At 41.1% G+C, this 23,627-nt stretch overlaps 1 protein-coding gene across 1 annotated transcript in view; it reads left to right on the forward strand.

The window, feature by feature from the left end:
* The window catches only part of ATP8B4 (ATPase phospholipid transporting 8B4 (putative)), a 259,928-nt gene that overhangs the window by 221,967 nt on the left and 14,334 nt on the right, over positions 1-23,627 (forward strand). Inside the window, 2 exon segments of the mRNA XM_047075128.1 lie at positions 18,310-18,393; positions 21,112-21,357. Of these exon segments, the coding sequence (XP_046931084.1) occupies positions 18,310-18,393; positions 21,112-21,357 (330 nt within the window).

Raw genomic sequence — 23,627 nt, forward strand, 5'->3', positions numbered from 1 at the left:
ATGAGTTTGACTGGAAAATGTGAAATGATCCATGTTTTGGTTCACCGATTCTTTCTTCTGCTTGGTTGAGTCTATTATTGATGTCCTCCATTAAATTCTTCAGGTCAGTCTATATTCTTCAGGCTAGGATTTCTGTTTGTTTGATTATTTCTCTTTCTTTGTTGAACTTCTCATTTTATTCATGCATTGTTTTCCTAATTTCATTTAATTGTGTGTTCTTATAGTTCGCTGACCATCTTTAAGGGGATCATTCTGAATTTTTTTTAGTTCATAGATCTCCATTTCTTTACATTCAGTTATTGGAGCTTTATTAGTTTCCTTTGGTAGTGTTATTTACCTAATTTTCATGACCTTGATTCTTTGAGTTGGTATCTGCACATTTGAGCAGGTGGTCTCCATTTCCATACTTTACAGGTTTGCTTTAGCAAGGAAAGACAGCTCAGCTCCATTGGGGTACCAGATGGGTCAGCTGGCAGCATCTGTGGGCAGGTGGGGCTTCCTCCAAGTCTCTAGTCACTTCTGTGCTCTGAGGTCAGAGGGACTGTCCCTTGCTGGGCTCTTTGATTGGGCAGCGCTACAGGCTAGGATCTGGAATTGTTCATGTTTGAATGAGGTCTCGGGCTATGCTCCCTGACCAGATGGTACTATTGGCTAGATCCTGTGTTCATGCAGCACTGTAGGCAAGGCTTTGTGATTGGGTGGGGCCTCGGCCTATGCCTTGTGATTAGGTGGGCCCACAGAATGTGCTCCCAAATTGGGCTGGGTAACTGTTTGGTCTCCCTGATCAGATAGGACTGCAGGCTGTGCCCAGGATTGGGTGGGGTCACTGGCTCGGCTCCCTGGCAGGATAGGGCTGAAGGCTGTGTTCAGAAGTTGAGCAGTTCTGCAGGCTGAACTCTGCTAAGGGTGGGCTTGTAGGCTGGGTTCCCTGGCTGGGTGATACCAAGCACTGGGCTTTGAGGCTTCCTAGGGTCACTATTCAGGGTCCCTGGTTATATGGGGCCATGGTGAACTGTCAGGGGGAAAGGCTGCTGGCTTGGGTTCCTGCATAAACAGGGCTGTAGGATGGGCCTCAGGGATATCTGGGGTCTCTGGTTGGGTGGGGCTGGGGGCTGTACTCAGCAGTTGGGTGGAGCTATGAATTTTCTTCCCTGCCTAGGTGGGATCATAGACTGGGCTCCATGGCAAATACAGCTCATTGGCTGGGTATTCAAATCAGGCAGAACTGCCAACCAAGCTCCTCGACTAGACATAGCCACAGACTTGGCTCTGCCCTTGGCAGAATCCCCAGCAGGGATCTCTGCTCCAGTGCTGCTGCAAGTAGGAATGAGGTCCATTAATATCTGAGTGCTGGTTATCATAAGCCTCACCTCCCATCTCCATCTCCATCTGATCCTCAGTGGTTGAGCCCTGCAGATTCCCCCAGTAATCCCCATGAGGCAAGACCTGAGTGGGACTATTAGGAAGTGTCGTGCAATGCTGGGGAAGCTGGATGTCCTCCTTAGGTTGTCTTTTTCCCACTGGAGAAACCATAGGCCCAAGGGGCTGTCTTGGTAAGGCACTGTGCTAGCCTTGTGGAGGGGGGTGTGGTCACTGTGGAGTTGCTCCTCTTGCCCATCTAATGTGGTGTGCTTTCGCTTCAGGTCCTGGTTCTGGGATTTTCACAATGGTGTCTTGTCTGTATGTAGGTGGTTGTTGGTATTCTTGTCAGGGAGACTGAAGGTGGGGAGGATTTGCATTGCCATCTTGATGACATCACTCCTGAAATCCCTTTTTTTTCCAGAGAGCATTTTTGTGGCTTCTGCCAGTTCTCTGGGGATACTGCCTACCTGAGACCTTTTTCTCTGTTCCAGGACTTTTTGAATTTGAATTGCAAACTCTGATGAATATCATTTGTGGTTCAAATTTTCAGAAGAAACTTTTTGTCTCTTCCTTTAGCTAGTGCCAAGGTTGACATAGGCAGCCCCTTTTAGTGTGAAGATTTGTTCTTCCTTCACTTTCACACTAAGGATTCAGGCCTTTGCTGCCTTAGTTTTATAAGAATGTTAATTCCCGGGGCCCCTGGGTGGCTCAGTCGGTTAAGTGTCCGACTTCAGCTCAGGTCACGATCTCACGGTCCGTGAGTTCGAGCCCCGCGTCGGGCTCTGGGCTGATGGCTCAGAGCCTGGAGCCTGCTTCCGATTCTGTGTCTCCCTCTCTCTCTGCCCCTCCCCCGTTCATGCTCTGTCTCTCTCTGTCTCAAAAATAAATAAACGTTAAAAAAAATTAAAAAAAATGTTAATTCCCCATGGGGTCTAATCTTGGCATCAATAATGATGCCACAATAAATAGTATGTTAAGAGTCAGATTTTGGGGCGCCTGGGTGGCTCAGTCAGTTGAGAATCTGACTTTGGCTCAGGTCATGATCTCACAGCTCGTGAGTTCAAGCCCTGCATCGGGCTCTGTGCTGACAGCTCGGAGCCTGAAGCCTGCTTCGGATTCTGTGCCTCCCTCTCTCTGCCCCAACCCACTCGCATTCTGTCTCTGTTTCTCTCCAAAATAAATAAATGTTATATATATATATATATATATATATATATATATATATATATATATGAGTCAGTGAGATTTGGTATTATTACCCAAACTCATTTGGCATGGAACCCCATTTTTCCAAGCAATTTGCATATTGTCCTCAGAACAGAATTTCCACTTTGGGAAATTCTGGAATATATATCTCTATGGCAATGGTTGCAAAAACAGACATCACCCTGCTACTTATCCTGGTTCCATTGTTTTGGAGTCAGGAAGATGTATGGAGGACAAAATGATTCTAAGAATATTATCCCCATTGGAATAAACTATTTATATGTTTCTCCCTTTTAAAAACTTCCATTTTTTAAATTAACTCTAGTCTACTGGACAAAACAGCCTTCTTTTGTATGCTAAAATGGGGTGTTTACATTTAAACTTCTGTAGTCTTTTCCAGTATTCTTGTTTTTTTTCTGATTATAAAAATCATTACATGTGAATATATATCAACTTTTATATATTGGAGACCATACTCTTTGTATCTTTCTCATTCAAAAAAGAAACAAAAACAAAACAAAAAACCAAAACCTGGGGCACCTGGGTGGCTTAGTTGGTTGAGCATCTGGCTCTTGGTTTCAGCTTAGGTCATGATCTCATGGTTTCATGGGTTCAAGCCCAGCATTGGGCTCTGCTCACAGCATGGAGCTTGCTTAAGGTTACTTCTCTCCCTCTGTCTGTGCCCCTCCCCCACTCATGCTGTCTCTCAAAATAAATAAACTTTAAAAAACAAACAAGAAGACTTATCACATTTTGAGAAACACTTCTGGTTTTACATTCTTTAAAAAAATGTTATTTTTGTTAATGGCATTCTGAAACATGGACTTATTATAAATCATTTGACAATTCTGATTTATGAACATTTAAGTTGTTTCTATTTTAAGTTCAATAATTCATTCCTTCCCCATAGCTGTGAGTCACACAACAATGTCACATTGCTAATAGGAGTATTTGTTTACCATCTTGGAAGAGAAAACAAAATGATGAATAGGACAAGTATCCTACCCACCTGGAACTCATTTTCTCATCCAGGGAATAAAGAAATGGATGAATAGGTTCAACAGAAAACTATAATGGAAGTTAACATGAGAACATGGGAAAAGGAGAAATGTGTGAGGATCTGGCTTGGTAAATCTCAAGTGAGCCTATGAATATTTTCAAAATTCAGTGGAGGTCTGAAGGTGTTAAGTCTTGCTACCTGCGGGGATTTAGGGACTAGCTTGTATAAAGGTGTGAGTCAGTAGAGGACTAGGAGAAAAGCCCTTCCCTCATAACTGAACACTTTCCAACTGACCTGAAGAGTAGTTGAATTTGAAATCTCTTTTCAATTTCTAAAATTCCATTTAAAACCAACTCATTTAGAAACACTTTAAAAACCACATGGCATTGGTGTGTGTGGGCATCTTAACCGTAGTATGTATAGCAAGACATGTATTGTAGAAAAGGTGTCATGCCACTATGACGATGAGGCCTGTGCTGTTTCCCAGCCCCACCCGCATGTGTGTGCCCTGGTGTGCTAGCAACCTGGGGACTGGCTGTGAGGGTGACATGGATATGGAACTGGGAACGGTAGGGTTGGGAACTGTTGTCTTTACCATTCCCTGTCTTTCTCTAGAAGGTCCTGATTAGCAACAGGTTTAACTGAAAAATCTTTTGGCTTTTTTTCTTTGCCCTGTTTTCCCAAAGACAATATGCTGCAAATGAGGCAACTGAAAATAAAACAACATATTTGGGAGAGACACTAGTCTACAGAAAATGAGAATTTTTAAATAGGGGACATTTTTGCAATGATGCTTCTTTCCCCCAGTTGAAATCATGTAGTTGGCTCCAGGCTTCAAAGCCATGCATTGGGTGATAAAGCTTTAGTAGCCCCTACACCTATTAGATAAACACTTACTTCCAGTCTGTCAGTGAAAGCCATCTGAGATCTTCCCACCTCTGCCATCTCTCTCTTATGTTGCTTCAGTGGAATTGAAAGATCCACGGTGAAATGGAGCCAATAGTAATAAAAATTCAGGAGCCTGCCAGATTTCAGAATAGCAGGCATGAGTTTAGAGGCCCTTTCTTGGGAGGCCCGACCCCCAGTCGCTTGTCTGTCCAGTCCTGACAGGAGTGAGGCTCACACACACATCCTCTGACACACCAGTCTAGAGTCTTTGAATTTTCATTCATTTAACAAGAATAAACTGAGGGCCAGTTGAGGGCCAAGTGCTCTCCAAGGATACCAGAATGAACCAGAGGGATGCAGTTCCTACCCTTAGGGAACTTACAGTTTGGAAATGATTTTATTTTCATAAATGTGAAACTGATGTTGAATAACTCCATAGTCACTTTTGATGGAAAATTAGAATTTTTCCACAAGACTTTTTTTGAATTAAATTTGTCATGGATGAGCCACATCTTTGGGGCCAACCCTGTCTAATCCCAATATGATTCATAAGCACTTCAGTACTCCTTTCCCGCACCTCTCAATAGATTGCTTTGAAGTAAGCCACTCTGCAGCTGAAAACATCCATCAAATGTAAACAGATTGTGCTTTCTTAGACACAGTGTTGACTTTTAAAAACACCAGTTTAATTTCTTAATGAAGTGACATGTGCTCTTTCTTGACTACGTTGGCCTGTCTCTGGGGGCCTGGTGAATTTTATCCAAGATCTTATTCTCTGAAGATAGCTCCAAGAGATTCCCATCAATGTCCCAATCCTGGTAGGTGGGCTGGGGCAGATGTGCAAGCCAATCCAACTGTGGTGTGCAAAGCTCCAAGGGGCTGGGGGTGGGACCATTGATTGACTGTTGGATGGTGGTAGCCTTAGGACATCTCAGATGGATGTTGATGTGATACAGGCTGGTTTGTACTTGGTTTGTGGACTTTCCCCTGGTTAATTTCAGTGCCTGCCTCTGTTGTGGTTGCTTTGGGACACATGGGGAAAGAATCTGCTTGGGAAGGACTACACTCCTTTCACTTGCCTTGCTGGGTGGACTTTCTTTGGGGAAACAGCTGGGACACAGAACAAAAAGTGTCTGTTTTGTTGAAATCTAGAATCTTTACTCTGTCAGGGAATGTTACAGATATTGAGTCCAGCCCCTCCTTTTACAGAGGAGGAGCCTGAGCCCTGCAAGATCTGAGGATCAGTGGTGTGTAAGGCTGGGACTGGACTCCACATCTTCTGACTCTCTCTTCAGTGTTCTCTCTACTCTGTTTGATAAGTGGGCTAATTGTCATAGACTTGGAAGAGAGAATGGCCATAAACTCTTTCCTTCAAAAAATGTTTTCGCCCAATCCCTAGTCAGGCAAATTGTTTGCTTTATTTGATATCTAAAGGAGAAATATCTAACAACACTCAGTACAATGTGACTATGAAGAGAAAATCCGCTCTTATTGAGAGAGAGAGCTAATGTCTTGAGTGGTGTCTCCCAGAGCTTAGGCCCTTAGAAAGGGCAGACTGCCTTCTGGAATCATCTAGAAGCTTGAGGTAATTTTTTTTTTCTTTTGCCAGCAAACACTTCTACCAAACTGCCTCTGAGAGAGAATTTAAATATAATCTATCCTGGTGAGATTTCCAACAAAGTGTCTGGATCAGAGGAGTTTGGATAAAGGTCAGAGAAAACTCTAAACTGAATCACAGACCCTTTTTTAACAACATGCATTATCCCAGTCTGTTATCAAAGCCTGCATGGCTTTCATGGAATCCACTGTGGGCCTGTCTACACCACTTATATGAGTAACTTATTTTAAAAGCACCCTATACCTCAGGATTTTTAAGAAAGATGAACCATCCCCCACCAGGGACAGAACCAAAAAATAAAAACCACCCCACCATTGGTTGAAGTCCTATTTAGGAAATTCACGTCTGCAACTATGCAACTACTGGCACCGGTACTCAAGGGGTGATATTATCTGATGATGATTTATCATTGTCAGTGAGATACAGAGCTGTGTATGTTTTTTTTTTATTCTGCTGTGATATGGAAACAATTATCTTGTCAAATCAAGAAAAACTTTCGTTCTGTCAAACAATATAAGAAAACTCAAAAAATTTGAAAGTGAAATTTTAGAGTGCGACTAATCTCCAGGCTTTGATGACTTCATGGTTGTGGTTACCTGTGAGTCCATCTCAACCTGGTATGGTGGTTCCTTTCCCCTTTGCCTTCCAGATGTGCTCTGTGGAAAACCTGGGGAGGGGTGGGTGCTTAGGCTGGGGCCATTCTTCCTGGCTCCTGCTAGTGGGTTTCTGTTAATTACACAAATCAGTAACAGATGTGCTGAGACTGAGCACCTCATACTTATTCCTCAATGTGTTTTCTTTAAATGAAAAATATTTTTTAAGGCCAAAAAGAAAAATATCATTATATAGTTTTCCTCTACAACACACAGCAAAAGGCAGAGGGGATGTACATGGTAGTCTATCCTGTCATTTGAACAAGGAGCTAAGCCAATGGTCTCAGAGTAGAAAGTCCTTGGTAGGTGTTTAGGAGCCTTATTAAGGTATATTTAAATGTGGCTTTCTATAAATCACAGATTGTGTATTCCTCAAGCTGTTAGATTGTAATTTGTAGCTGGAGTATTTTTACTCTATATAAAATGGTTGATAAGGTTGATAAATTGCTTCCACAAAGAAGGGAGCAAGGAGAAGCTTTCCTTAAGGAAAACGGGAAAGTTGGAAAAATGGAGAACTCTTCTCTCCTTTTTTTTTTTTTCTGATCTGTGAAGAGACACATGTTTCCAAACAGACTAGTGGTATCTCACAGAAGCATGGCTTTTATCTCTTATTCAGAGTATTGGACATGGGAAAAGAAAATTTGGAAGTAGAGGGGGGGTATGGCTGCCCCTAGGAGTCCAAGAGCCCTAGGACAGATACTTTTACACAGAACTTTTGTTTATTATTTGAGTCACCCAAAATCAGAGTGCTGCCGCCATTTGACTGGTCTAGTCTCAGACCAGAATGCTTCCCACATCAGAGGCTCCAAAATAGCCATTTTCCCTCCTTTCTCTACCTCCTCCATCTCTTGGGGGCATCTGGGCAACCTACGTGTGTGAGCATGTGTGTTTGAGATGGAAGTGGTGGAGATAGGTGGTAGAGGGCTTCAGCATGTCTTGAAGGGGAGAAGCCCGGATGAGTTCCATGTGGGTTGTCATCTGGGCTAGTGTGTCCCACCCAGCTAGTCCTAGTCACCAGAGGGGGACTTAAAAACTTTCTGAGGTTATCTAAGGACCTTAAGGAGAAGAGGAACGTATTTACTAGGATAACCTTTTAAGTAGTTAGAGATCTGTTACAAGAAGCGAAGAAGTCTATTGTAGAAGAAATACTGCTTGTGACTTTAATTTTTGTGGCAGCCCCTAAAGCCTAAACTGTGTTAAGCCAGTGCACATCACCCAGGAAGGTGTTGTTTTGTTTTGTTTTAGTTTTTTTGTTTTTTTTTTAATGTTTGTTTATTTTTGAGACAGAGTGTGAGCAGGGAAGGGGCAGAGAGAGAGGGAGACACAGAATCTGAAGTAGGCTCCAGGCTCCAAAGCTGTCAGAATGGAGCCTGATGCAGGGTCAAACTCATGAACCGTGAGATCATGACCTGAGCTGAAGTCACATGCCCAACCAACTGAGCCACCCAGGCACCCCTGGAAGGTGTTTTTATTTTTTTTTTTAGGTGAATGACTCAGGTTAACACATTTTGGTAGAGTCTGAGGCAAAGCTAGAGCTGAAGAGTGATTGATATAATTAAGTTTTCATAAGGAAGATGCTTATCAAGATAATTCATTTCCTTTAAATCTTGTCCTAATTTTCTATTGATTTCATTAATATAGTAGTTTATTATAAAAATAAATGTGGCTGTAGCAATAAAGAATTGTATTTTCATAATTATAATTAGTGGAGAAATATACCTTTTTCTTTATTCATTAAACCTACCACTCAAAGCTTGGAACCTTGAATGCTCCTCCCTCCTTCCCTTCTCCTTTCCTCCTCTTCCTCCCTTTCTCCTCCCCTCCCTTCTTTCCATATATGATAAAGGTGTTCACTAACTGAGCACTCTCTGTCAGGTGCTGCTGTACTGGCATTTGTTCATTTGGTTGAATATTAAAGGCCTCCCTCAAATCCCCACTTTATAACTTAGGAACCTAAGACTCAGACTGAGTATGTTACTGAAGGACACACAGTTCTGTTGTCTGATTCCAATGCCCTTACACTTAACACACCAGCATCCTTGTGTTGCATATTTGCCACGTGCCAGGCACTGATGTAGGTTCTTGGGCCCCCACAGATGAATAAATCCTATAACATGATCCCAAGGAGCTTTCAGCCTAGTAGGATGGGACTAGAAATCAGTGCATAGGGCCTCCTGTGTGGCTCAGTTGGTTGAGCATCAAACTCTTGATTTTGGCTCAGGTCATAATCCCAAGGTCGTGGGATCAAGCCTCACATCACTCAGTGTGGAGCCTGCTTGGGATTCTCTCTCTCTCTCTCTCTCTCTCTCTCTCTCTCTCTCCCTCTGCCCCTCTCCCCCACTTATACATGCCCTCTATCTCACATAAATAATTGCAAGTTGAATTATGAAGCAGTGAGGTGTGTGTCATGGGACCACCAAGGAGTGGCCTGGAACCCGAGCCTAGAGGGTAGGAGTGGGCAGGGCTCAGAAAGGCTCCCTGGAAGATCTGTTCCTGGGCCAACCCTTCCAGATCAATCATAGTGAAGCAGTTGAGGAATAAGAAGATGGGCATCCTAGGAGGGAGGACATCAGGAGGAAAGTCACAGAGGTAAAGGGCTGGGCAGAAACACAAGCTATGTGTAATGGTTAAGTCAGTGGGATTTGGGGCTTAAATTGATGTGCGGTGTTGGAGAGAAGGAGAAATAGCAGATTTTTGGCTGGGGCTCTGGGATGAATGTAGCAGTGTCAGAAACAGATACAGGGAACATAGGAAGAGGGCCTGGTTAAGGTGGTGTGAGAATGAGTTCAAGTCTGGACATACTGAGTTTGAGGAGCTGTGCCACATCCTTGGGTCAACATTTAGTGGCAAGTTAAACATGTAACGTTTACAAAAAGTTGTAAAGTAATTAACTCAGCAAATATTTATAGAGACCTACCATTGACAATGTTCTAGGCACTGGAGTTACAGATGTAAATAAGTCTCTGTTGCATGGAGATTATATCCTAGTGGGATAAAGACAGATAATGAAGAAGTAAATCAGTAAGAAAATTTCAGAATTGTCATTGAAAAAAGAATGGGGTCATGTAAAAAGTCTCATGGAGTTCAACCTGAGTGTTCAGAGGAAACTTTCATATGGATACTCTGGGGTTAAAGTATTCCAGGCAAAGGGCATAGCAAGTGCAAATCTCCTGAGGTAGGCCGGAATGAACCCAGTCCTAGAGAAAGGTAATCAGTGAAGCTGAGGCTGAGGGAGGGGAGGTGGTGTGGTGAGTGAGGCTGAAGAGGAAGGCAGCCATGGGATCAGGAAATGCTTTAGGCGTCTGGGAAGAGTCTGGATTCCATCTCATGTGAAATGGGAAGCCATTGGAGGGTTTGGGCCTGGGTAAATGCTAACGTTATCATTTGAGATGACAAGAACCAGCATACGAATTGTATTTCTTGTATACTCTCAACCAAATAAAGCAGTGTGAGGAACTGGCCTTTAAGGAAACTTGCCAAAGGATACCATGGATAGAGAGAAGTGGCTTCATGTGGTGGTCAGTGTTGTGAAGGCTGAAGTCAGAGTCCCAGGGTAGGAACATGGTCCTGGCACTTGCTCTGCCAGCAGTTCTCAAACCTTTGTGATCTGAGGACTGGATCTATTGATATTCGTCATATTAGAAATTAAAAAGGAGAAAACATTTATTTTTTATTTTTTTTATATTGTTATTTTATTTTATTTATTTATTTTTATATATATGAAATTTATTGACAAATTGGTTTCCATACAACACCCAGTGCTCATCCCAAAAGGTGCCCTCCTCAATACCCATCACCCATCCTCCCCTCCCTCCCACCCCCCATCAACCCTCAGTTTGTTCTCAGTTTTTAACAGTCTCTTATGCTTTGGCTCTCTCCCACTCTAACCTCTTTTTTTTCTTTTTTCCTTCCCCTCCCCCATGGGTTCCTGTTAAGTTTCTCAGGATCCACATAAGAGTGAAACCATATGGTATCTGTCTTTCTCTGTATGGCTTATTTCACTTAGCATCACACTCTCCAGTTCCATCCACGTTGCTACAAAAGGCCATATTTCATTTTGTCTCATTGCCACGTAGTATTCCATTGTGTATATATACCACAATTTCTTTATCCATTCTTCAGTGGATGGACATTTAGGCTCTTTCCATAATTTGGCTATTGTTGAGAGTGCTGCTATGAACATTGGGGTACAAGTGCCCCTATGCATCAGTACTCCTGTATCCCTTGGATAAATTCCTAGCAGTGCTATTGCTGGGTCATAGGGTAGGTCTATTTTTAATTTTCTGAGGAACCTCCACACTGCTTTCCAGAGCGGCTGCACCAATTTGCATTCCCACCAACAGTGCAAGAGGGTTCCCGTTTCTCCACATCCTCTCCAGCATCTATAGTCTCGTGATTTGTTCATTTTGGCCACTCTGACTGGCGTGAGGTGATACCTGAGTGTGGTTTTGATTTGTATTTCCCTGATAAGGAGCGACGCTGAACATCTTTTCATGTGCCTGTTGGCCATCTGGATGTCTTCTTTAGAGAAGTGTCTATTCATGTTTTCTGCCCATTTCTTCACTGGGTTATTTGTTTTTCGGGTGTGGAGTTTGGTGAGCTCTTTATAGATTTTAGATACTAGCCCTTTGTCCGATATGTCATTTGCAAATATCTTTTCCCATTCCGTTGGTTGCCTTTTAGTTTTGTTGGTTGTTTCCTTTGCTGTGCAGAAGCTTTTTATCTTCATAAGGTCCCAGTAATTCACTTTTGCTTTTAATTCCCTTGCCTTTGGGGATGTGTCGAGTAAGAGATTGCTACGGCTGAGGTCAGAGAGGTCTTTTCCTGCTTTCTCCTCTAGGGTTTTGATGGTTTCCTGTCTCACATTTAGGTCCTTTATCCATTTTGAGTTTATTTTTGTAAATGGTGTGAGAAAGTGGTCTAGTTTCAACCTTCTGCATGTTGCTGTCCAGTTCTCCCAGCACCATTTGTTAAAGAGGCTGTCTTTTTTCCATTGGATGTTCTTTCCTGCTTTGTCAAAGATGAGTTGGCCATACGTTTGTGGGTCTAGTTCTGGGGTTTCTATTCTATTCCATTGGTCTGTGTGTCTGTTTTTGTGCCAATACCATGCTGTCTTGATGATGACAGCTTTGTAGTAGAGGCTAAAGTCTGGGATTGTGATGCCTCCTGCTTTGGTCTTCTTCTTCAAAATTCCTTTGGCTATTCGGGGCCTTTTGTGGTTCCATATGAATTTTAGGATTGCTTGTTCTAGTTTCGAGAAGAATGCTGGTGCAATTTTGATTGGGATTGCATTGAATGTGTAGATAGCTTTGGGTAGTATTGACATTTTGACAATATTTATTTTTCCAATCCATGAGCAGGGAATGTCTTTCCATTTCTTTAAATCTTCTTCAATTACCTTCATAAGCTTTCTATAGTTTTCAGCATACAGATCCTTTACATCTTTGGTTAGATTTATTCCTAGGTATTTTATGCTTCTTGGTGCAATTAAGGAGAAAACATTTAAACATTCCTTTTAATTCATTAAAAAAATGAACCTATGACATGTTTACCTAAATGACATATTTTAATGAAAAAAAAAAGATTGTATTTTCCAAAACAAAAAACAAGTTAGTGAGAAGAGTCATTTTTTATACTTCATTTCTTACTATTGGCACTGCAGGAGGCAGCAGGGTTCTCATATCTGCTTCTGTGTTCAGTTGGTTATGATATCACAAGTCATGTACACTCATGGGAGAATGACAGTGAAAATGAAATATACATAACTGCTTAGTATCATTGTGAAAATAGTCCTGACATGTGGATCTCCTCAAAGTTCCCTAGGCTACACTTTGAAAATCTTTGTGTTGGGGGATGACGTTGGACAGTCTCCTAACCTTGATGAGCCTTAGTTTCCCCATCTTTAAATTGAGGTCTGCTAATAGTACCAATCCCATAGGGTCATTGTGAGGACTTAATGAGTCAGTATATGTTGAACGCTTAAAATAGTGCCTGGTACATAGCAGGTGCTCAGTAAGTATCAGCTAATTTTATTTTTGTTACTGTGATTCTGAGTGGCAGTAAAAAATCTTCCAAGAAATTGCAAAAACTCATTTAAATTTTATTTTTACTGACCCTTCCCTTCCTGTCCTCTCTTGTTCCAATTATTAAATGAGGTTTCAAATCTGATTACCAGCTTGCAAATGCCACTGCCAAATAACTATAGGTTTTAATGCTAACCTGTTTGTAGTAATGATGGCACTTTGTGCCATAATTTCCCAGATTCTTTCTTTCTTCCTAATACCTGAAATCATCTCTTCTCAGCTAGTGGAAGCTGAATGGTGGAGGAGGTGGAGGAAGAGGTGATTTTACAGCATCAGTTTCTGCCTGGGGCTATAAGACTTCAGTTTGACTGCTTCTCCCCTCTTACATTTTCCACTGTAATCATAATATGAATTGATATATCGGGGAATGAAATTCAGATGTCATCATCAAATAGTTGATTTGTGTCAGGGTTTTTGTTTTGTTGTTGTTGTTGTTTGTTTGTTTCTTGATAGGGGCAAGCAAAATTGTCAATCTTGGTTTCACAATGGAATTACCTGGGAAATTTTTTAAAACTACCAATGCCTAGATCATCCCACCCCTCAAAGACAGTGAATGAACTGGCCTGGGGTGTGATATGGGCATCAGGATTTTTAAAATCCTCCCAGTGTCCAAAGTATCACCAGGTAATGACTAAAACAAAAGGCCACATATTTCCTTTTTTATGGTAAAATATAATGAATCCACAGAGTGTGTAATACTCAAATGACAGCTTAACAAATTGTTGTAGGATGAACACCCATGTAGCCATCATCCATTTCAAGAAACAGAACTTCGCCAAACCTCTAAGGCTCCCCTTGCTTTTTCTCAGTTATACTCTTTTTTCAACTCTTTAGAGATAACCATTACCTTGACATTTTATCATCACTTTGTTGCTTTGTTTTAAAATTTTCCCATATGAGCATGAATCCTTAAACAACACAGAGTAGACTGACACATTTTTGAATTTTATTAATTTGGAACCATACTTTGGCTGGCTTCTTTTGCTCAACCTTCTATATTTTTAAAATTCATTTGTATTTTTTTAAGCTTATTTATTTATTTTGAGAGAGAATGCGCGTGCGCACCAGAGAGATTCCTAAGCAGGCTCCACATTGTCAGCATGGAGCCTGACATAGGGCTCAAACCCACAAACTGTGAGATTATGACCTGAGCTGAAACCAAGAGCTGACGCTGAGCCATCCAGGTGCCCCTTGTGGTGTGTGTGTGTGTGTGTGTGTGTGTGTGTGTGTGTGTGTGATATAGGTGTAGTTCCTTGCTTTTCACTATTCTATAGTATTCCATTATATCAATATACCACAATGTCTTTCTCCATTCCACTCCTGATGAATGTTTTGGTTGTTTCTGGTTTGGGGCTATTATGACCCGTGCTGCTATGAGCATTTTCTTGTCTCTCCTGGTACACGAAGGCAGATATTCTGAACGTGTATCTAGAAGTGGAATTGTTGCTCATCCAAAGAAAGCGAAGAGAGGCCAAGCAACAGTTCTGGTGGACTTTCAGGGTAGATAGGAGTTGGTGTGTGGGACCCTGTTAACATTCCCGCTCTGGGCTGGGTGCCTGGAAGTGTGTACTGCTCTGAGCCACAGGCCCTGGGAGTGTTGATGGTCTGTCTATAGGAGGCAGCTGAGAAGCTCATCATCATTTGTTTCTGGTTGTTGCCTAGGACTAGAAGGACAAGTTTCATGCCCATCAAGTGTAGAGATCTTCATGAAACACATTGCACTCTGGGCTGGGACCCAAGAGAAGCCTCTTGGCGATAGGGTCACAGGCCTCACTATGACAGGACAGCTGGCTGGTCCCCCAAACATCAAGCCTTCTATCCTCAGCATCTGCTAGAAAGAAGCAAACAGTCTCTGGAGAAAGAGAACATTTTCCTAGACCTTAAAGTAGTTCTTAAGTTCTGATTCTCTCCCTGATCTTAACAGGCAGTTTCCTTCTGTATTGTTAGTTCATTGATGCTTTGATAGAGATGTGCTTTGCTTTCTTTTTTCTCAACTTTTTTTCATTATCTTCAGTGGGCAGTTTGTTATAAATCAATTGTATGGCACATGCCCTCATCCTATACGAACACTGTAAACCCAGGCTTGTTTCAGAGACCTCTGCTAAAATACCCTGAGGGTTAGGGTATTGATGATGAGCTAGCTCTTCCGTTCTTTTCTCCAGGGAATGATGATGAGCTAGCTCTTCCATTCTTTTCTCATGGTTGTCTGAAGCTCTGGGCTACTGCCCTGCCATTCTGCAGGTTTTCTTTTGCCACATTGAGTCTGCGATCCTCCAGATGGCTGTTGGTGTTCTGTGTTACTTTGCTCCAAGCGTGGACATAGGCTGGGGTATGCTAGAACTGGTCCATATTGGTTCATAAAGATAATTGTTTAGTTTTGAGAAATTATGTGAGCTAGTGTTTAAACACAGCTATTACTAAAAATTGAATTATATAAACTTAACAGAGGACCTTGGGGGAAGGGAAGGGGAAAAAAGAGTTTCAGAGAGGGAGCTAAACCTAAGAGACTCTTGAATGCAGAGAACAAACTGAGGGTTGATGGGAGGAGTGGGAGAGGTGGGAAATGGGTGATGGGTGTTGAGGAGGGCACTGTTGGGATGAGCACTGGGTGTTATAAGCCGCAAATCACAGGAATCTACCCTCCAAACCAAGAGCAAACTGTATACACTGTATGTTAGCTAACTTGATGGTAAATTTTAAAAATAAATAAATAAATAATATTGAAACAAAGTTTATCAATCCTCAAAACTCATCACTTTCTAATCATTTTACCATGTTTTACTATTTATGCAGCTGAGGTTATTTATGTCTATTGGATATATATGATGGAAGTGATATCACTGCATAAAGAGCCATGGGAGAAATATTTACACCATGGAAATTGGCAAATGCTCCACATTGGGCCTTTTTTTTTTTTTAAGAGCCTGTTGTTAAATACTTAATATATTTACTAGACATAGGACACCTTTTCAAATCCTTACAGCAGAGTTCAGACAGACTCAAAGAATACAGTTTAACAGGACTCAAAGGATTATGAAAGTAAATGATCAATTAGAGAACTTAATAACTGGTAATTAGAAGTGGCCATTCTGAGTCATAACCCTATTCTTGTTGATAGCAGTCCCCAATGATGCTGTCTCATCTAAATCCTGTATTGGCTATTTATTGGTGGTAGAATTCAACTTTTCTGCCTATTTTTGACCTAACCTCAAAAAGAATGATGTTGAACAGATCTTTCCTACATGGATTCCAGGCCTCAACTCTGAGACACACAAAGAATAAAACAGTTTCTTTCCTCTCTCATCTACCCCACTCCTCGTTTTCTCTTTTCTGTTCTCATTTTTCTTCCTGCCCTGACATTGAACTCTCTCCAAGATGATTGACAGCAGGAATGCCCATGTTCCTTACATCTTCCCACAGGGCTAACCTTGCTCAGAAAACAGTAATCAATATATTTCAGTGTCTGGTTTATTCAGTGTTGAATAAAGCCATCTGTGGAACTTCAGCAAAATAGTCCAGGTTGAGATTTGGCCTTTGAAAATTGGCCTTCATTTCTCCTTCTCTTGAATAAATATACACCCATCTCAAGAATAAACAATGACACTAAGATAGGGTAGTCCAAATCCACATTTAGCAGTAAAGAAACCAAAATATTCTCTCTTTGGTATAATCTACACACACAGGACATAACTTAATGGATTGCCTTATTTACATAACTGTATGGAAACTACCTTTAGGTCCTCTGTCCAGAACATTGCATTTAAGATTCCTCATTGCTTTCTGAACTCCCCTAAGAAGAACATGTACTTTAGAATATATTAAAAACTCAGCACTTCTCCCTGCTGGTCACCTGACTTCCCTCTTTCATCTGGCTTCTGCAGTAGTCTCCTAACTGGTTTCTCAGCTTCCACCACTGCCCCTCTTCAGTCTGTTCTCAGCACACCATCCAGAGTGATTCTGTTAAAATATAAATTAGATCAGGTTGTCCCTTTGCTCAAAATTCTCTAATGTCTTCCCATTTCACTTAGGGAATAAGCCATAGTTACCTACATAGGATCCAACTCCTTCTTTCTTTGACATCCATTATTCTCCCTATAGGTCACTCACTCTTCTCTATCCAATTGGACTGCCTTGCTGTCCTCTGAACAGATGCTATCTTTCCCTGGGGATTTCTCTTGGGATCTACTTGTAGTATGGAATGCTCCTGTCCCAGAAAGCTGCATAATTCGATCCCTTATTTCATTCAGATCTTTTCTCAGTGTCACTTCTTAGTGACACTTTTGCCAGTCACCTTATTACAATTACAACCCTCCCTATCTACCTTTCCTATCTGCCTTTCTTCTCTAGTATTTATCACTTGTATATATGTATATATAACTTGTTTATTGCTTGTTTTCTGCCACCCTTAGAATGCAAATTTTATGAAGAATTTGTGTCTGATTATAGCATGTTGAATTACCGTTGCCTAAAACCTAGCACCTGGCACAAAATAGATTTTTGATAAATATTGAGTGAATGGATGGATGAATGTATCATAGAGTGGTAGAACAGACATTGGTTAGGAGCTGGAGACCTAGGTTTTGGTTTTGCCTTTTCCAGTGATAAGCTCTACAATACTTACTACATTTTGTTTCTACATGTCTGTGTAGTTCTCAACAAAATGGGAATACAACAACAGTTTCACATGCCTCACCAATTTTCAGTGAGGCTCATGGAAGGAAGTACTCTGTACAAGTGTATGGGGTATTTTATTTGTCTAACTCATTTATACCCAGTATACTGAGCAGCTAGCTCCATGCCCACTTTATTTTAAACCACTCCCAAGAAAAAACTATCCATTTGAACACAGGGTAGGGCTGACACATTCATTTCTGCATCTCCCTCTGAATATTTTAGTGGGTCCTTTACTTATCACTTAGATCAGATCATTAGATTTACTCTAAAAGCCATTGAGGGGGCACCTGGGTGGCTCAGTCGGGTGAGGGTCCGACTTCAGCTCAGGTCATGATCTCACGGTTCATGAGTTTGAGCCCCGCGTCCAGCTCTGTGCTCATAGCTTAGAGCCTGTTTCAGATTCTGTGTCTCCCTCTCACACTCTGTCTCTTTCTTTCAAAAATAAATAAACGTTAAAAAAAATTTTTTTTAAATAAAAGCCATTGAGAACCTGAAGAATTCAATAGCTCCCCACAGGGCCAGGGCCTTCTATGTGTCTAGTGGTGTCTTGGGTGTTCTGCATATGTGATCTCCTTTCGTCTCCATGGTAGCTGTGCAAGGAGAGCGTGGCTTTATTTTAAAGATGAAGAAGTTGAAGTTTAGAGGGATCTAGTATCCTACTGAGACAGCAGGGATGATAAGAGAGTCAGGGGAGAACTCATGTCTGTCTGTTGCAAATATGTAACTCTCATGCATCTCAGGAGATTGAGATATTTAATCCAAGAGCCTAAAAGTGAATATTCTTCTGTGAATGGTGTTTCTCACTGACATGTTATTTCTTTTTAGACCGTTTACGACCAGTGGTTCATTACCCTTTTTAACATTGTTTACACATCACTTCCTGTTTTAGCCATGGGGATTTTTGACCAGGTATGTATTTTTTTCTGTCTTTATAACTTATTTTACTCTTTTGATGCTTTTTAGTTGTTTCTAGATTCTAAGTAGAAAACACAAGTCATGGAAAGTCCTAGAATTTCAGTTGTTTGAATACATGTTGCGTGGATCAGAAACCCTTCCAGATCCCCCACATCTCCCAAACGGTCCTGTGATCAAAGTTTGGCTACTTCTTTCTTTGAGACTCACACCCCACATTATTGCTTTAAAGGCTCTGAGACATCCTACATGAAATGGCCTCTAATTTTATGTTGGTCCAGCATTTCCCAGGTTTATAGGACTTTACTTCCATTTATTTATTTTTCATATAGCACCTATTAATATGCCTCAGAACTAGTGCCTTGTGGTTAACATGCTGGGAAATGCTACATTAGCCTCCGAATGCAGAGAACCACATAGTGATAGAAAATCATGGAACCTGCTGGATTGCAGATGGCCAGCATCTGTGGTGAGATTTCCTTGGCCAGCACAGCCCAGAACAGGAACTAGAGGTCAGTGGAATACCCTGCCAATGGGAGAGGAAGACATGAAGCCCCACAGCCATGGAAAGAAGGGACATAGTCTTTTTTTCTAGCTCAAATTGCTTGAGAGGAGAGGGAATCAATTACAAAAATGGTAGATCCTTGTCATACTCATTGCCTTGGAAGGTACTTCCTGGAAGGGAGAAGTCTGGCTGCCTATGAGGAAGTGGAAGGCTAGCCAGAGGAGTTTCCATGGCACAATTAGAATGTATTATTTAAAAAAAAATTATTTTGGAAGTATATTTGAAGAGACCAGATTTTCTCCAGGCTGCTGTTAGACCCGTTTGCTAGGCCTCATTTTTCTGGCTCAAAGCTGTCTATTTCAAAATATAAATTGTCACATTGTGAGCTCACTCCACCCTCCCATTCTGTGCCTTTGTAGTTAGTTGTCTCACTTCTTGTATGTAAAAAGGGCAGTTTGTGAACAACATATTTTGTGGAATTCTATAAAAACATAACGAACTCCTAAAGACCTTAGATGTAAAGGATTAAGCACATTCATTTCCAAGTGCCTGTGTTTACAAGCGTTTCTTTTCCCAGTGCTTTGTAGCTGCCCAGAATGTGGAATAAAATAATAAAAATAAGCAGTTTCTGGGAAAAGATGGTTATTGTGCAATTCTAAAAAAAATATAATAAGGCCCCTTATTGCCATCAAGTTAAGTGTCTGCCCCTCTCCTTTCTTACTTTGTCAACTTTGGCCCCTACATAGATCACAGGATCATGAAATGTTATGCTGTAAGGCCTCCGTGATCACCTATGATCTGCTCATTTTATAAGGAGGAAACCAAGGCTCAAGTCGCTGCCCTAAAGCCAGACAGCCGGTGTGTGACAGAACTCAGTCTAGTGCCAGGCCACCTGAGTCTGAGATTGCTATGCTATTATTATTGTATAACATTATTTTATTTGTTATTATTTATAGAAGCATCTGTTTTTTTTTTATTATTATTACTTATGGTGTGGCAGTAACACTGCTGAATACATTAATTTAATCATGACAGTGGTCCTGTGAGGGAGGTGCTATTGTTTGCATGTCTGGAGATCAGGAAACTGAGGCTCAGACAGGTTAATAATGGGTGTAAGATCATATACCTGCTAAGCAGCAGAACTAGGGTTTGAACTCAGGGTTTTCTGGTTTCAAAGCCTCTGAATGTCATTTCACCAGTCACTGGACTAGAGAAGGAAGTACCAGCAGCATTTCAAAATGGGACCTCCTAAAGAGAATATGTCAGTATTCATCATAGAACCCCATTCAACAAGGCTGGGGCCATCCCACAAGCAGGGAGGGGAACCTGGTCTGCCCCCAGAGTTCATGCCTATGTTGCTCCCACTTTGGGTGCTTCTCCTCTACTCATGGTCCTCTGATGTCCCCGGTGGTCAGGCCTTGCCATCCTTTTTGGTTTGGGCATTTGGCTTTAGTGCTCACTGGTCATCAGCATTACTTTGGAGCTGGTTGGAAATGCTGTCTCAGGCCCTACCCCCAACCTATTGAATCATCATTTGCTCCCCAGATGATTTATGTGCATATTAAGTTTGAGAAGCACTATTTTAATTTCTCCCAAGATACTTTTGGGGCCACACATACCTTCTCATTCTGTCTACATTATTTCTGTCAAACAGCCGGTGTTGGAATCCTCACTGTGTAGAACACTCAGCTCTTCAGGCTCAACTTCCTCCCCACCCCCCCCACCTTCCCCCAATCCCCCTTTCCCTGTTTCCCTTCTGCTCTTCCTCCTGTCACACAGTTGGGGACTCAGATTGGCCAGGTCCTACTCTGCGGCTCTCTGCTGCCATCTCCTGGTCACTACCACTCACTGACTTGGCAATTAACCCCTGAGCCCCATTGGCTGCAAGAGCATTCTGGGAGTGAATGTGGCTGTAGGAAAGCAGAGAAAAGAAACTTTAGTCTGAAGCTAAGGATCTAGGTACAAGTCAAGTTCTGGCTATGCAATAAGAGCTATATGATCTCTCATGACTTTCGGAGACTCAAATTCCTCTTGTGTAAAATAGGGATCATTTTATTATCTTCTGCATTATTGTGGGAATGAATAGCAAGCTAATTAATAGTGTTTATTAGGGTATGCTTAGACTTGCACTTGCCATTTCCTGAGATGGTGAATTCAGGGCCTCCCTGACTTCTCAAGCCTCCTCCACTGAAGTAACACTTTATTGACAGGATGTGGATGACCAGAACAGCATGGACTATCCCCAGCTCTATGAACCTGGACAGCTCAATCTGCTGTTTAACAAGCGTAAATTTTTTATCTGCGTGGCACATGGCATCTACACCTCATTGGCCCTTTTCTTCATACCCTATGGAGCCTTTTACAATGTGGCCGGAGATGATGGGCAGCACGTTGCTGACTACCAGTCTTTTGCAGTTACCATGGCTACATCGTTGGTCATTGTGGTCAGTGTGCAGGTAACCCTGTTGCTGAAAATAACTTGATGGCTTTACAACTTTTAAAATACATTTTCATTATTGACTCATTTTGTCTACTTGTTGGGGGGGAAAATAATCCTAAAGGAATCCCGGAGTTTCTTTTTAACTATGCATCTTGAGATGAAAACAGAAAGCTGTAACATAAATAACCAGATGTGGGAGATTAGCATTAGGTGTCTATAATCTCTGTGTTAGTAAAGACCTCACAATTAATCACTTCTTAGGGCTGAGCATTGTATGTATGCATACATGGTTATACTACTGCTTCCTTGTGTTTGAAAAAGGAAAGTTTTCCAACAATAACAGAGAGAAACTTTCCCATGATTTCTATAAGGCCTAATAACTTCCAGGTTTTAAAGTGAAACTTAAAATTTATTTGGCAATACATATCTATGAAATTATTTGAGAGGTTCAGTGTTATATTTTGGCATATCTGAACCTAAACTCAGAGAAGCTCTTCGGGTAGGTATGATTTTTAATAATCCATTAACTTTCACTGGGCATCTTGAGTTTGTGTCTATTTCCTTTTTAATGCAAATGGTGGACAATACCATTCACTATTGAGTTAGAGTTCACAGAAGTTCATTCCTATTCATTAAAATCTGTACCTCTGGGTGGATACAGCAAGCAATGTGACCTGTTGTATTTTTTGTTTGTTTGTTTTCTTTTTTTAAGGAGCAAATATCAGTCAAGGACTTGGTTTTTAGAGTTTAAATTGCCTTTGGGCAGTCCTTTGTCTATCCTGTAAACAATCTTTTTTTTTTTTTTTTTTTTTTTTTACAAATCTTAGCTGCTCATTTTCAACAAAGAATCTCATTAAACCCCAGACTTTCTCTTCACAACTTAAAAATAAACATTTATTGTGTTAAATGAACCAAATGCAAACATATTGCTTTTAAAGGATGTCTTGTCTCTGCCATTCCTTGGTCCAAGTGAGTATCATGAAATCTATACCAAAGCGATCTAACACTTGACATCTTGAGAGTTCAAAATTCAGAGACAGGTAGTATCCAAAAGCAGAACCAGATTTCTCCACTCAAAAGGAGTTCTGTTTGTCTGTCTCACAACTAAATAAAGCATGCTGTTGCTTTGCAAATCTTCCATGTCTAGGTCAGTTCTGTGGTAGAGAGGGAAATAATGGAGTGATTTGGAAGCATCTGACATAGTTAAGACATTCATCATGACAGTCCATTACTGGGGCAAGGTGTATATCACCTCACAAGGAGCTGTTGCTCCATTGTTTCTTATAGGTCTTGCTACCGTACTGGACACTCGAACCTGTTTTGTTGCATTTTGATAATTGAGCAGGCTCTATGTATACTTTTATGTTTCCAGCCTAGAGACATAGGTGATCTACTCCTTGCCATGAGGGCACATTTCCAGTTCTCTGGATTCTCCTTCTGATGGGGAGGACAGTTGTGGAACATCTTTTTAGTGGTAACAGCTTATTCACCAGGTCAGGCTTGTTACTTGGTGCTCCAAAAGATGATTTTAAAGGCAGTAACTGAGATAAAAGGCCAGTATCTAAAGTAAAAAGCAAATGAGAAATATTCTTCAAACTGTCATTAACATTATCTGCTATGTAAGTAAGGATAAAAAAAATTACCTGGAAAATTCACTGTAGATATGATAGGCATTGCATGTTTAGTGAAGTTGTTTTTCATAATGAATTCTACAATTTTTGGTTAATGTTATCTTTTTAATTAAATAAAGCCTTTTGATAGTTGTACATATCTTTTTCTTTTTCCTTTTGCCCCTCCATAGTTTATTTTCTTATATGCTATTATAGCAATGTGTTTTTATATTAACTTTAGATTTAGAAGCTCTTTTCCCTGTAAAATTCATAGTTTCTGTTGGGTATAGTTACCTTTCTCCTTTTTCACAAATTTGGAGGCCACGGAAACAATTATATTTTAAAAACTTTTTTTTATTCACAAAAAAGAATTTTATGTTCCATCTTTTGGAGTTTTAAAAATAAATTATTCAAAATTACTTACCTTTGATATCAGGGCTTTATAAAAATGATACCCTTGCTTCCTCAGAGGGGCTTCTTCCTTAGGACTCAAAGTAACCACTGGTCCCTCATTCAAGATGTTATGGGTGGGGCTATCCAGGTCTTTTTGATTCAGGCCTATGGGCCAATTGTCTCTCCAAGATTGATCTTCTGCCTTCTGGCTCCTCAAGGGTAACCATGGCCTAACCCACCTAGCCTTTAATGTTAACATTGCCATCTTATATAACCATTGTGC

Source organism: Lynx rufus, unplaced genomic scaffold (genome assembly GCF_022079265.1).
Source record: "Lynx rufus isolate CCGP_SWC_20201006 ecotype Redwood Valley unplaced genomic scaffold, mLynRuf1.p SCAF_13, whole genome shotgun sequence".
Taxonomy (NCBI): Eukaryota; Metazoa; Chordata; class Mammalia; order Carnivora; family Felidae; genus Lynx; species Lynx rufus.